This window comes from Cryptomeria japonica, chromosome 10 (assembly GCF_030272615.1).
Source record: "Cryptomeria japonica chromosome 10, Sugi_1.0, whole genome shotgun sequence".
In the NCBI taxonomy this organism is placed as follows: Eukaryota; Viridiplantae; Streptophyta; class Pinopsida; order Cupressales; family Cupressaceae; genus Cryptomeria; species Cryptomeria japonica.
This window is the reverse complement of record NC_081414.1, coordinates 738,779,424-738,795,486: the sequence shown is the minus strand read 5'-3', so window position 1 is coordinate 738,795,486 and position 16,063 is coordinate 738,779,424. Positions and strand designations below refer to the sequence as shown.

The 16,063-nt window shown below is 35.6% G+C and overlaps 1 protein-coding gene across 1 annotated transcript in view; it reads right to left on the bottom strand.

Annotated features, from left to right (window-relative positions):
- Positions 1-2,631: 2,631 nt before the first annotated feature.
- The window catches only part of LOC131047348 (tRNA wybutosine-synthesizing protein 2/3/4), a 179,480-nt gene continuing 166,048 nt past the window's right edge, over positions 2,632-16,063 (bottom strand). Inside the window, exons 16-21 of the mRNA XM_057981225.2 lie at positions 12,153-12,209; positions 11,710-11,793; positions 11,369-11,452; positions 10,706-10,789; positions 3,231-3,277; positions 2,632-2,978 (exon numbers count right to left, since the gene is read on the bottom strand). Of these exons, the coding sequence (XP_057837208.2) occupies positions 2,876-2,978; positions 3,231-3,277; positions 10,706-10,789; positions 11,369-11,452; positions 11,710-11,793; positions 12,153-12,209 (459 nt within the window). The 3' untranslated portion in view covers positions 2,632-2,875. The remainder of the gene's footprint in view (positions 2,979-3,230; positions 3,278-10,705; positions 10,790-11,368; positions 11,453-11,709; positions 11,794-12,152; positions 12,210-16,063) is intronic.

Here is a 16,063-nt window from a genome sequence, read left to right as displayed (position 1 = left end):
CAAACTTCACATCCATTAGCCCATTCCTATTAATGAAGTCAGACAGATCCGTCATACTATCAGAATAATCCATGAGGCCCCTAACCGTTTTAGAAGGGAAAAGCGAGGAGTTGAAATCCCCAACGACCATCCAATGAGTATTAGAGTTCTTTTGAACTAAAAGTGAGATGTCATTCCAGAGGGTGAGACGACCTATTCTAGTGTTGGGGGCATAAATATTGATAAGAAACCAAGAACCATTATGGGAAGATAACTTGGTGGCAAGGAAGTTGGTTGAGGAGAAGACAAAATTGCCAAAAAATCGCAGAGGATCCCACAAAGGTCCCACACCACCAGAGGTCCTAATGGAATTACTGATGAGAAACTAAGAACCAAGCCAAATTTCACAAGCAATGGTAATAAAGGAGGTATTAGTCATTTTAACTTTCTGAAGTAAGAGAACACCTATCTTGTTTTCCTGAATACAATTCTTAAGGTCATATTGGTTCTCGGGACTATTAAGGCCCTACATGTTCCATGAAAGGATCTTCATTTCTTGACTTTGGTTGATGCCCCCAAGGTCCACTACCTTCCATTGGCGATTTCCCTTGTCGCTTCCTTTTGTCGAGATAGTCTCTACGATGGGCGACTCATCTTGGAGTCAATCCCAACATCAACTTTCATGTTCCTAGTCTTTTTCTTCTACATAATCCAACCATCACCACCAAAGAGGAGGCAACCGCTCGAGGAGGCCCTCAACAAAGAAAAATTGTTTAGTGGTGGAGATGGAACTGTTGCGTCATCCGAACAAGTTTGCACAATCCTCTTATTGAAAACCTTGGAATTTGGGGTTAGGACCACCCTAGTTTTGTTAGGAGTTGAAGGTTGGTCAAGGATCTCCCCCTCTAGAGGTGTCACCCCCAAAGTGGGGCCAAAACCAAGCATGCCAAAAGGATTCAAAAGCGCTTGTCCATCCTCACTAGGCAAAGGCTAAGGTGCCCCATGTGGAAGCATATCATTAACAAAAAGTCTGGGAGGGACAAGGGTTACAACAACCCCATCAACATGCTTAGTAGGGGTTTCTAGTACCTTATTTATTCCTTCCCAGAGAGGATATTCATTGCTATCCACCATAGAACCAGTATCCCCCTTCTTTGAGGAGTCCACATCAACCATTGGTCCTTTAAGCTTGAGAGGCTTAAGATCAGGGGCCTTACATTCAGAGACTAAATGGCTAGCTTTGAAGCACTTTTGACAAACATCCTAGTTTAGATTTCAGAGTAATAAAGTTGGGAAGATTTTTACTAACTATAGCCAAAACACAAAAATATACACCAACCTAGATTTAGTCTAAGTAATCTCGTCCACCACCACAAAGTGCTTGAACGTGATTCCAATCCATCTGAACATTGATTCATCCCAATATTCCAAAGACTGTGCCAAAAGGTGGACCCAAATAAGGGCAGACTTATATAGATCAGATGTCGGGTCAAAACCTTGATTCCATCTACATAGAGAAAGGTGATGCTTGCCATACGTTCAAAATCTCAAGAGAACCATGATAAAATCCTCCTCAACCATGAACTTAAAAAGAAAGAGAGCACCAGACATGGCGCTAATAGAGACATTGCCCTTTAGCTTCCATTTTGCAATGACCCATTTCTTGACCATATTGATGGTAGGTCTGAGGGAGAAGAATTTTCCCACCAGAGTATTGTTCATGTTGGACACAATACGATCCACAAACGCATCCAGTGAGACAAATGTTGTGCCTTCCTCAGTTTGTAATCGTCTAGGGACAAAATTCAAGTACACCCCTCCTTGAGTGCTGCCAACAAGCGTAGTCTTATTATAGATGTCAAGTGTGCTACCATTTGGTTGCACCTTCTCTCTCCCCACATTTGGGGGCAGTCTCATCATGAGCAACTATCGCATTGGAATTGGAAATGGTCACGTTTAAAGTTGAAAGGGGCCTTCAATCCTCAGGTTGGTAAACCACCAAAGGTCCCAACGGAACCACCGTCTTAGTACTACTTACTATCATCTCCTTCACATGTGAAGTGTTCGTAGGGGCCCCCATAGAATGAGAAGCTACTTTATTACAAAGGGATGCATTATCCCTAGAAAGAGCAACTGAATTTGTGACAAAGCCTGTCATCGTAGCAAAGTCCAATGGAGGATCAATAAGTGTGGGGATCTGGCCCCCACCTTCCACGGACACCATGAGAGAGGAGATTCAAAATTCAAAAGCGAGAAAGTTTTAGAGCTCTCTTGATCATAAGTAAAATGAACATATGTTTATGATTATTTGGATTAAAAATAAAAATTCAAGATGCTATGGCACTTTTTTTTTGTAATGAATTAACAAGCCATTTTTATTAAATTTAAAGTCATTAAATATAGATAACATTGCCACACTATATTATCTTCACTTGAGTAGACAAAATGTTAAATAAGACATAGTTCAAAACTAGAAATTATATATATAATATGTTTTGTTTAAAGAAAATTAAAACGTATGATTCAAAGTTTAAATTGAAATATATAAAAAAAAAAAATCCTAACTATTTTCAAGTTTGCTCTTAATTTATCATAAAAAATTATCCTTTGTTTCAAAAATTAACAAAGACAACAAAAATAATGTTGTTGCATTTAGACACATTTATGTAAGACCTTTTCCATGACAATAAATATATACATTTTTATACAAATCTGATGAACTAACAACAAAAATTTATTTTTGAAAGAACATTTGATTTTGGTAGCTTAATTAAGAGAACAAAACAATTTGAACCTAAGAATTTTGAGCTGCCTCAAATTATTAAACCTCTCTCTCTCTCTCTCTCTCTCTCTCTCTCTCTCTCTCTCTCTATATATATATATATATATATTACAATTACAATGGGCAAGATTGTCTTGCACATTTTAGTTTCTCCAAATGCTGTTGTAGCTTAGTCTTTTGAGCTTCTTCAAATTGTTCAACTTCATTAATGATAACCCTACACATTACATACATTGGTATTATAAATCCTTACTTTTAAAAACAATGACATAACATTAACATTTAAAATCATCTTATATAACTTCATATAAGCAGAAGATTTTATTCAAAGATTTATTCATATGTGAACATAATAGCCACATGTCTAGATAAAATTGTTTGTTGGTTTTTTGCTTAATTTTCTATTATATACATTTTCCTCAATGCTCAATTTGTTTTGTTAGGGTGCTTAAAATGCAATAGAACAAACCTTAGTTGTACAAGTTCTTGATCCTTTGTCTTTATCGCCTCCTCACTCTGCCATTCAAGTACCAAATCATAATGAGAAAGCATAGTATAAGATTAGACAAAGGGGTGGAGGTTGGACTAGCTAATATATTATGCAAGCAAGTGGATAAGAGAAAAAACTAGAGTACAAAAAAGATAGAAGCATTGCTGATGATGTCAACCATCCATAAAATTTGATATATCTCCTAGCAAACCCCTAATCTCTAATGTGGAGCATCATGCACTGATGTACCTAGTGAATACAACAATACTTTGAGTAATCGGTTGCCTCTATTCATAACAATTGTGAGCCTAGGGAAGCACATCATGGAAAAATCACTATCAAGATTAAAGTCAATAAGGATTCTAAATGACATTAATTCAGATTTGATTTGTATTGCAGTGATCCATTTGCGGTACAAGAACATAGGACATTTCCTCTCAATGGATACCATTTTGAGGGACATGAGCAAGAGGAATCTATAATTCATTTTTACTAAGTCCAAGTCATTATGGTTATTATGCAAAACTTTGTATAAGATTCCTAACCAAGTACTTCAAAATGTTTTCTCTAAACAAAATCTAGTGAATCTTTAGGAAGGCACATGATAGACCAGTTGATGGAATTATATATGACCAAATGTGGCTACAAAGAAAACTCTCCTCCCATGCCCACACGAAGGACTGGATAGTTGGGTGCAACAATGGCCAAAGTAAATGTAACCCATTTAAGAGAGATTACACGTGCCCATGTAAGGTATCCACAACTACACGAGCTATTTAGAAAATAGAGTGTTGGCATTTGTGACCATTCAAGTAGATAAGTAAATAGGGCTGAAAGTATATAGTCATAGTGACGTAGGAGAATTGCCAAAGATGTCTTCAATTTGAAACATTCAAAGGTTCTCATCCTCCTAAAATGTGCATGCACTAATGAGGCCCGCATGCACATGGGAAACTAAGATCGTTGCTTGGAAGACGTCGGTTGATCTATTTGAGAAGAAACACAAGTATAAGAAGGTTTGACATTCATATACTACTCTTCTTGTTGAGTGGTTTCCTGCAGCTGTCTGGAGTTGCTATGTATGACTGGTTTCCTACAGCTGTCTCGAGCTGCTATATGTGACTACCTTCTTGTAGCTGCTGCTATTATTCTACTACTGAATACTTTGCTTCTGCAAATTTTCTTCTTCTCGAAAACTTCTTATTTTCTTTTTCTTTGTTTTTCTCCACATTTCGAACTTACCTACCAGCTATCTCCTCCCTCCCCAAAAAATAAAGAACTGGTATTCAAAAATTTCAAAAACTGGGCATTAGAAACAAAGCCCAAAATTCAATATGTCTGGTGGTTGCAAGGGGAACGTGCCAAGAGACCTTGGTCAGGGTCAACAATACCTGTCAGAATTAATTCTGACTCTGAATTAATGCATTTCCTACAGGGTCTTCCTAACTCCTAATGAAATATTGTTGAGATGCTTCATGTGTCGAACAAATTCACAAGGATCACTTTTTAAGCCTTAGTAGAGTTTTTGATTGAACATAACATTTATCTACTTAAAATAAAAATAAAAAAATTAAGGTGTATTTGTTGCTATTTCCAAAAGAGGTAGTTCAGGGAAATTACAACCATTTTACTATTTACACCAACAATTTGGCGGATATAATGATCAAAATAACAATTTGAGATCCCATCATGATGATAATTCATAATAATTCATAATCTAGGGGAGGTAAAAACTGACACCAAATATGAGGTAATAAGTGTGCTACAAACGTGGAAAACCGAGACAAGCTGCACTTTTTTGTAGAATTAGCTATGAACAAATTCAAAAGCCTGCTATGGCCCAATAGGCAAACAAGAATACCACATTAAAGCATGAGGCCAAGAATTTTGCTTTGACTACTCTTTAGATTCCAAAGGTGCTCTCATTAGTTCCACAAATGATGAAATCAATAAAAAGTTCGCTGATGTGTGTTTACTAGATACTAATGCCACAAAATATATCACATACACGAAAGATCTCTGTTGGTCATATCAAGGCAAGTTATTTTCTCTAGAAAGACTTGTATATAATTCTCCTCATACCCTACAAGGCAAAAGTATAATTAAGCTTCATTTTCCATTCGAGAGGTGAAACTCTTGCCTAACGATTTGGGATTTTCAATCTCTAAAAAACAATCTTCTTTTTTATTGCTACAAGAAAATTGCACCTTTCTTATTTTAACTCGATCAAACATTGGTATAAAACAATTTAATTATAATATATGAAAATAGAATTCTTGCTAGACTACATTGCAAAGTAACTCCTTCATATCATGAGGTAGCTATGTTATTGAGAAGGATCATATGTCTCTCCACAGCAAATTTGGCATTTGGGATTTGGGCCTCTAAATTGAAGAGCACACGGTTATACTAAGACGGGAGGGGGTGAATCAATATAACAAAAAAATTTACCAATTTAAACTTTTTCAACTTCAATCACAAGTATATAACTTACCTTATTAACATATTCATTCCATACCAACATTCATATGTGATCTATCTAATATGAAAACAAATTGAACACAAGATATATATGTGGAAACTCTTACGGGAGAAAACCATAGTAAACCAATGCTTTTACAATATTTGTAGGCACCAACCCCTAACTCTGTTCGTGAGCACCCACCCACTAGAAGCACCAACTCCCAAATCTGATTGTGTGAGCACCAACCCACTGGAAGCACCAACCCACACTTCTGAATTTTTTTGAGCACCAACCCACTAGAAGCGCCAACTCCCACTTCAGAATTCGTGAGCACCAACCTACTTCACATAAATCTGATTTTCCACCTTGACAATGTTGCTATAACAATGGATGATGGACATTACAATTTCTTCAACTTCCTTCTTGTATTTTACTTCTTCATAAGTCAGCAACTAATTCTTTCACAACTGTACCTACTCTTAGTCACAAATCTGTACATCTTTCCTTCCATAAATCTGCCATGACTTCTTCAAACCCTGCTATAAACTGACACTCTTCTCAATAAATCTGAATTATATATTTCTATTATATCTTTCACTGCTGTAGTTTATCTGAATTAAATATATTTTGCTTTCTCTCTTACAACTCAACACTTACATCTCCTTTATTCAGCACAAACCCATGCCATATATATCCGTTTCTTTTCAATCCTCTAATCTGCTGTGTAGATGTTATAAACTCATTTTTAGACACAACATACATCCAGAAACTCTCTTTTTCTGAATTATGATTTCAGAATTATATTCACATAATTCACACCCTTTTTCTTCTTCTTTTCTCGAATTTCACAGCCTCTATATATATCTTTCCCTTTTTCAATAGAAGATACGGCTTTTCAGATATAATCTCCATTCTTGTCTTAACTTTTCATTACTTTAATCAAAAGTTCTTTTTATGGAAATCGCAGCTTCTCAAGAGACATCACCATTTGATAATCACATCTCTTCATGGTAAATAACTTCTCTTAATCGCACCTTTGTATCACACCCGTATTAACTCTTTTAACAATTCGCACCCTTTCATTATCTTTGGATCTCACTAAATATTTAGTAAATATATTCCATCTTTTATAATCGGATTATTTCATGATTTGACTCTTTAACAAATCAATTGTTACAAATACGTGGATGACACTTCATAAATGGAATCGCTCCTTATCCCACGACTTAGAATTTCCACGTCCAACTCACCCGATAGTAAGAATTGTCTTTTTCAAGAGACATCGAACCTTAGGGCCATCGCATTCATTCAAAACCACTTGTTTTAAGAATCGTGGCATATTCAAATGATTAATCGCTACCATCTTTAATGAACCACTGTCGTATCATAATTGTTTGGCTTGTCTAATTTACATCGCTGCCATAATATATCACTGCTACGAAGTCGGCAATATTTCTTTTAGTAACTATTGCTGACTTTTGACTTCATTCGTCGCATCTTGTTCTCAATCCCGTCCAAGGTAGTGACTATCTCTCGCCACTTCTAACTCCTTTAGAGACGAACATACACATTGATCGCTGCATCGTGAAGGTCTGTTGCCATTGTATAATCTGCCTGAAATTATAATCACTGCATGGTCAGACACCTGTATCTCAAATCACGATGCAGTATGCATTGGCTTTATTTCATATATTAATAATTACCGCTGCATCAACATGATCAATCTATCTCTCGCCACTTCTAACTCCTTTAGAGACGAACATACACATCGATCGCTGCGTCATGAAGGTCTGTTGCCATTGTATAATCTGCCTGAAATTATAATCACTGTATGGTCAGACACCTGTATCTCAAATCACGATGCAGTAGGCCTTGGCTTTATTTCATATATTAATAATTACCGCTGCATCAACATGATCAATCTTCAAAGGATTCTTAATATAATTGCTTTCTTCAAACAAATCGTCACCTCTGGAACTTAATTACCGTAAGTCGATTCCTTAATAGTTTTCAACTTTGCCTTTGACCATTTGTTCTAATCAATAGACTCTCGTGTTTGTTTTTCTTTAGTAGAATCGTTGCCTGACTATAATGTTACTGTAAATTATAATACTGTATTTCAATCATCGGTTATAGCTGAGTGGAGATCGGTTTGCTCTTTGTTTATTAGTCAACAGATTTAAGCTTTGAATTATTTCTGCGACCCCCGTTTAGACTTTTCAACTATAGCTTTTTACAAATTGTATCCACGTCAGACTTTGCATCCACCAGTGTGTCCCGATGTCTATCACAGGTACTAAGAGAGATCATTTGTGGCTGCAATATTCTCTCACCAATGCTGATAAAATAAAAATCTCTCATATATTCATCTTCCATCATGAGTTTATCTTTCACTTGCTATAGCTAATGCATTCATATTTTTTTATTGTAGATGTGCCACCAATGAATGTGTCATTTGTTTTCCTTTATTGTTGCGTGTCTCGATTTGTATCATAGTCGCTCAAAGGTCATTTGTAGTCAATGCCATTTTGTATGCTATATCATTGCTTCAAATTATATTAGATCGTATCGACCCTTTTTAGCTTGCTGTTGTGTGTTTGTCCATACTATTCAAATCACTGCTCTATATAGTTAGTAGCTGCATATTAATAGTGGCGTTGTCCATTCACTGGCAGTCTGCATTGTCTTTCTTCAACAAAATCTGCCTACAACTAAATCTATTTTGTAGATATTCTTCACAGTCAAATCATTTGGTTTCAATTGCATCAACTTCATTATAAAGATAATACAAGGAGCTTTCTCGAAGTGTCAACAAAACTATTTGTCTTATAAACTTTTCGCTGTATATAGACACCAATAACAATATTTCCACTCTTGACATCAATGACAAATTTATCTATGACATTGTCTTCTTACCTTCTTGACATCAATGACAACATTTCCAACATAAATATGCCCCCACTTGTTAAGATGTGGAGACAAGATATGGTTATTGGTCTTCCAATTTTTAAAATGATCAACGTTTTGTGAGAGTCTTGTGTACTTGGGTAACAAAATAAAGAAACGATTCCTAGATGTTCTTTTTGGTGAGCCAAAAGAAGGTTTCAATTGGTTCAAAATAATATTTGCAACATATCTGATTTTTCTCTACTTGGGTGGTGCTATTTTTGTCGTTCATTGATGAATTTTCAAGAATGACATGGATATAGCTCTTGAAATGTTAGTTCAAAGTGTTTGGCTACATCAAGAATTTTCTTAGGATGAGATATAAAATCAATTTTGACTGTGATTGGGCATTTTGAGGTGTGATGACGGTGGTTAGTACACTTCACATGAGTTTGATGACTTCAAAAATAAATTAAAAAGGCAATACATGACCTCATGTACTCCACAATAAAATGGGGTCACATAAAGGATGGATAGAACTCTTGTCAGTATTGCTAGGTTTAGGCTATACTACAAACAGTTAAATACAAAGTTATAGTTTGAGGAAAAAAGTATAAGAATGTACTTGAAAAATAGGCCTCCTTTTTCTTATTTGGAAAACAAAACTCCCTTTTGAGGCTTGGTTTGGCTACAAGCCCACAATTCATTATGGGAGTGTTTTTAGTTGCTCCTGCTATGCTTGGTTCCTTTGGACTTGAGGAAAAAGTTGGAACCTCATAGAAGAAAATGCAATTTTATTTGGTATGGTAAACATTAGTAGGATTACAGATTACATTATGAGTGGCATAAAATTATTATAAATCATGATGTGATTTTGACAGACTTGGGACCACGGGCACTTCTGAGTTGCATTCCATTTGTGATTAAGTTGGATCGACACCCCACCACATGAAGAAGTATTCTGAGAAGGAAAGAAACTCCAAGTTTCACTACTTGTGGGTCGAAGGTGGTGATTTGCCTCCACTTTGTTATTCCTCTCACTTTTGAATCACAAGGGTAGAATAACTCTTCTTTTTCAATACTTAAGAGACCTTAGATTCTTCTCTAAGTTCCTAGAACAGATAACCTCCACCTTCTTGCAAATGTTCTTGTACATCTTGCAAATACTAGGGTTGCTTCCAAACAAACTCCTAGAGAGCTCCCCTAAATGATACCCATTGTTCATTGCTCCTACTCCTTGCATTGACAATCAGAGAGCCATTAAGATGCACAAAAATCCTATTTTTCATGCACACACTTAACACATGTATATGAAGTCTTATTACTTGTGAATGCTACTTTCCAAGAACAGTCTAGATCCTCTTTATTTTCCCAGTGCAGATCAGACAGCTGACTCTTCACCAAGCTCCTTGACTGCCTCAAGTTTGAGAAGTTGCACCACTAACTAGGAATTTGCCCAAAGAGCTCAGAAGGTCTTTATGGAGTTTCTGATCAAATGTTGCATTTAGACCAACATCTTTTTTCTCTGGTCAAGATTGCTATAATTTTGCATTGTAATAGGTGCATGTTTCTCTTAATCCAAATACATCCCCCATAGTTAGCCAAGTCTAATGTTAAAACCCAGTCAATTGTTAGGTGTTAGTATTATTATTGGTCTAATATCAAAATAGGAAGTTATGCACATTGATTTTGTCGAGCAAAGTAGTTGTAACTTTTGCCTTCGTCTATTAATGGAGAGAATCAAAAGACTATAGGAGCCTCTCATTTTTTATTTAAGTAATAAAATTCGTCTATACACCCCATGGTGATGGAAGCCTCTCTATTATCTATAAGATCATACCAAAGGACAAGGCAAAGTGAATGATGATAAAATAGATATTAAGAGTTATTAATCTGGAGCATGCAGTCCAAATTGACATCATCAACACCCCTTCTACAGAATTGCATAATATTTATAAAAAACAGAGCATGGTATTCAACTGTATCATTCATTTTCCATTCCTCAGAAGACAACATATACTGCTGCAAAAAAGTTAAAAAGCAACAGAAACTTCTTTCGGGCAATCATCTTATAATAAAATCTCTTGAATGCTGACTGAGTAACCTTTTTTAGCAATTCATGAAGTGATGCAATATGTTCCTTCGACTGTTCAATTTGTCTTTGCAGCCGTATAACTTCTGCTGTGGTCTGGATTCAAATAATTAAAATACAGCAAGTTAGTTCGTTTACTTAAAAATAAATCACAGATAGATAATGGTAATAAGAATGTGACTCTACAAAAACTATCTAAAATTATCTATTTACATTAGGGTAATGCTTTGACATCTGAGATATCATATCATGGGTATGTTATACTAAGCAGTATTGATTTTATTCTTTTCCTTAAATAGCTAGTGCACTAATTTCATATGCAATGTTTATCAGTGCTAGTATAGCAAGTGATCAGACAATCCTTGCCTCATATGTTCATCATAAATCTTCTTTCGGATCTCTGAATTTATATTGTTACTCATCCAGGGGCACATAATTACTTCTCGGCCAACTGTAGATAGGTATGTGTGGTAACAACATAAGTATGGATCTTATCATCCAAATGTTACCTATCTTGAAAATCTTAATGGGTTTAACGTGTCAAAAAAGTGGATGCTTCAGGAATCACCTCACGCATCATATGTTATATGTCCATATACATTTCTGTATTATTTAACATGTACCCTTGAGGACACCCATAAAATTTCAATTACAGTTTCTCAGAGAATTACTCACCTGTTCCTGCAATGCCCTTGTATCCTGTAACTCAGATTTGAGGAAATCAAAATGCAAATTAGCACTATCTCTGGCTGAAAGTATCTGTCAAAAGGCACATAAACAGTCCCAATTATAAGAAACTGATATTAGTCATGATTGCATGAAACATGTGCAACAGAAGGAGACAATGCTTTTTGAAGCTCGAATATGGGAAAAGATTTTCACTATCCCACCCCTTCTACGTCCTTGGACTAACACGTAATTTCTATATCTCCTGCAAATATTTGAACTCCTACCAGACGTGGGAAAATGGAACATGATCACTGGTCTAAAGAATGAATAATACATGCAAGCAATACCTGTTTGTTTTCAGCAATACTAACTGCATTTCTTTGTCTTAGCTCCTCCCTTTCTTTTTGTAATGTATGTATTTTGCTTTTCTCCTGATGAAAACAAAATCCTTTTCCTTGTAAAAAATATGAATTAATATTCACAAAATCTTCTTTTCAGAAAAAACTCGAATCTAGAATCAGTGACAATAAGATTAAAAGCAAAATTTCCTGCTGATCCTAGCAGAGAATAACAATATTTCCAGTGGAATGAATGAACATCAGCATCAACAGCTTGTAAATGATGATTGTTACTGCAATCATACACATGCAAGCTTGGCTTTCTGGCCATCAAAGTTGATGCATTTGGATTTCATTATGAATTTTGATGCAATATTAACACATTATAAACCATGACTAAAAATAACCTATAATCATTTCAATCCAGGACCATAAAATGCAAAAGTTCTTACATCCTCAAGTTGCTTTGCTTGCCATTCAGTAGTCTCTTGCAAAGCTCTTGCAGACTCCTGTATGACCAAATGTTGTACTTTCTAAGGTAAGTAAAAGAAGTAACAACAATTCCAATGCAAATTAAAAAGAAAATGGAACTACATAAGATTTGTTGACTTTTATTCAAGCATAACAATCCTTGCACTGTATTTTTTCCCATCAACAGGTATCTTCTTTCAATAATCACCTTTTACAAAAGAAACACAGACCTATTGCTGAGCTCATCATGTCAATGAAGTTTGTTTATGATTATAGATCTGTTACGTCCAGTGTCCACCTGAACAAAACATCAGTTATCCTATCTTTGCATTTTGGAGTAGATCAAAAAGGTCACAAGTTAAAAGAAACAAAAAAGTGAAAGAATCAAAGAAAATGATGACTATTTGGGTTTGGAGGTCTAGGCCCAGCTATGGCAGTTTCAAATATGCAATCTACCTTAATCATACGGATTTGTATGGTTTATGTATGGCTTATGGGTAGAAAAGAGATTTTATTGGGATGTTTTTTTGGCAATTGAAAGGTTTCTAGGTTAAAAAGGCTTTGGGCACAGGGATTATCCCATCCATCCCGGCACGGTTTTTTTTCAAGATTTTAAGAGGAACAATGGTTTGCCTTGTCCTAACAGGATCAGGGATTTCCTAGACTTTCTATGGAGACATTTGTAACTCAGAAAATGCTTTCCAGTTTTCCTGTTCTATTCAACAGATGGTGGCCAGATATTTCACTAATAGCTTTTTTACTTGGCTATGTTTTGGGCTTTCGTAAATTGGTTAGATGAATATCATAAAAGGCTCACCTAAATCCATGAATAACCTAAATATAAAAGGCTAGATTTGTGCTAAGGGATAGGCGGTCTAATTCTAACCAATTAGGTGATGGGGTAAGGATCAATTTCCCATAAACCTCGAGGGAGTAGTCCCGAGATGGGGTAAGGGGCTGCATCCGTAAACCTTAAGGGAGGCTGTTGTAGTTGGTTTCTCAATGCCCTGGTAAGATAACTACCCCTTCCTCCCTTGGGGTTAGGGAGTAACAAGGTTAGATCATAATATAGAGGGCTATGGATTATTAATGTGGAATTAATTGAAAAAAAGCATAAAAACTTGATAATGCATTCAGTAATGTATAATAATTGTTAGAAATATGGCAACATTCTAGTAGGGGACATTACATAGTGCACATTGGACACACTGCACACATACTAGCTAATATTGTACAAACCTCCTACAATTGTTAACTCCATCAAAACCCCTAGAAGAATTGCTGAGTATAATTAAGCATTGTTCCCAAAATGAACACCCAAATCTCATGGCTAGCCTGGGAGAATACACCAAAATGGACGCCAAAATTAGTTATTATAGTTGTCATAACTTAATTATTATCTTTGATGCATCTTGCTTGTAATAGTCAAATTGGCCCACAAGAAACAATAAATTATTACTAGATATGCTTCCAATATTCCTAATACCCCTCTTGTGCTAGATAAATAGAATATTCAATATTTAATTTGTTGACCAACCTATGAGTTTAATGCATTGGATTTTGGCACCCAAAAGAGGTATATAAAGGAGAATTGTTTGCAAGTGTGTGTTGAAGTGCAGAAATGTTCCATCATTTCGAGAGAAGAGAAAAATTAATGAAGAGTAAAGTAGAGCAGATCTATTTCTGAAACAAGTAGATTTTTGTAAATGTAAAGAAGATTGATATGCAGAATAAGAAGGAAAAGTTGATAACATTCCGATGAGCAGATTGTCGGAACAAAGCTAAACGCTCAAAATCTATTGAAGAAGTAGGTTTTAAAAATCTAGAGAAGTTGGTGCCTCCTAAACAAAGAGATTGGTGTCTACTGCTGAGTTGGTGCTCAATTCTGGGGATTGGTGTCTCCAGTAGGTTGATACCTGCAAAATTTGTAAGTAGGGATTGGTGTCTCTAGCAGGTTGCTGCCTGCAAAATTTGTAAGTGGGGATTGGTGTCTCCAGCAGATAGGTGCCTGCAAATGTTGTAAGATCTTTTTTATCATTCTATGAGGCTAGATTTGGATAGCATATCCAAGCAATCCTTCTCTGTGGTTCTTGAAAGGGCTTCCACATTAATCTGTATTCTTTGTTGTGTGGATGTGTGCTTCCTGTTATTGTTGTTATTACTATTGTTGCTGTTATGGTTGTTAAGTTTAGAATTAAATGAAATATTTACCTTATACTGATTCACCCCCACCACCCTCTCAATATAAGTGTGTGCTTATCAATCATAACAATAGACATGTGCAAAGAAGTATTGTAACAATATTCTCGAAGATGCAACCATTTCACCCAAGCATTTTGCTGATTTGAAACATAGTTTCTCAAGTATTCCTCTATGCACTTATTAACTATCTATGTCTAATCGTATGTTTGTGGATGGTCGCTAGTGCATGGTGTAAGCTCTATCCCTGTCAAGTGGAGAAGCTCTTTCCAAAAAGAGCTAAGGAATCTACTATCCCTATTACCAACAATACTTCTAAGAAATCCATGCAATTTGAAAACTTTCTTGAAAAGCAACTCTATTACTTGGAGTAACTTAAATTTAGCTGTGATAGGAAAGAAATGTACAAGCTTGGACAACCTATCTGCCACAACATAAATACAATCTTTACCTTGGACCTCAGGTAATCCTACAATAAAGTCCATAGAAAACTCTCCCACTTTTGTTCAGGTATCAGTAGCAGTTGGAGTAGGCTTGCAAAAAAAAATTGTTTACCTTTGTTTTGTTGGCAAGTCATGCACTCTTTGATATGTTTGACCACATCTTCTTTCAACCCCTTCCATGTAAATCCCTCTCAGATTTGCCTGCAAATCTTATAATACCCTTGATGAAGTAAAGTACCCTGTTTTGCCTTGAATTTTTTATGTTTTTTGGTTTGTGTTTGCAATTGTTTTTGAATGATAAATGAAATCTGAAATAATAGAAATATTTGCAGCAAATTAATTACTTAAAAAATTTGACAAAACTCACAAATACATAGGCCTGAAAATTCCAGATTTTATTTCTGATCTGAAAGTACATTTTTTCTCAAATGTAAGAGCAACCTAGATCATTAAATAGCATTGCATGTCTATTTCAAACATACCTATTTTGATGTGGTTTTTAGGACACCTCGAACATAGAATAAAATACAAAGTATTCTATCCTCTCTTGAACAAAGAAACCTCATATGCTATACGATGTGATCAAATGAGACAGCTCCAAGTTTTACAATGTGAAAAATCGACTTTATGCTCAAGATAGACTCGGTGATGTATGACGTGATATTGTTGGAAGCACAAGGGGACTTACGTTTTGAATCACAACTAGAACATGGAATCTAAACTTAAACTCACTTAGATAAATAAAGGACAAAAGGAAAGGGTTAAGAGATTTGATCTAATCCTAAGAACAACAATGATAATGGATGATGCTTTGATAGACAAATTCCTGCAAATCAAGCCTTGCTTCGTCATGATGACAACTACTACACAAAACCGAAGCTATCTTCTAAGGAAACGGAAGATTTTCACACTACGAATACCTTATCAAAGTACCCAATGCTGGCATAGCTTGAACAAGTATCGACAATCGAACTTAACACGATAATGAGGCTTAGGCTAGCTTTATACTGTAGCTTACAATCAGCAAACCACAAAAAGTATGAACCAAGGGATTCATCATGTATCATTGCATTTCTCTATTAAGATCAATTAACTTCAACTAAATTTGAGAAGTAACAAGAAACCATGCAAATTATAGACAAGGTTAGCACACTCTATCCAAGGTTTTGACAGCAAATCACACAGTAAACACTTCTGCAACACAAAATTTAAATCTGAAGACACCGAAATTGCACACTGGACACACTGCA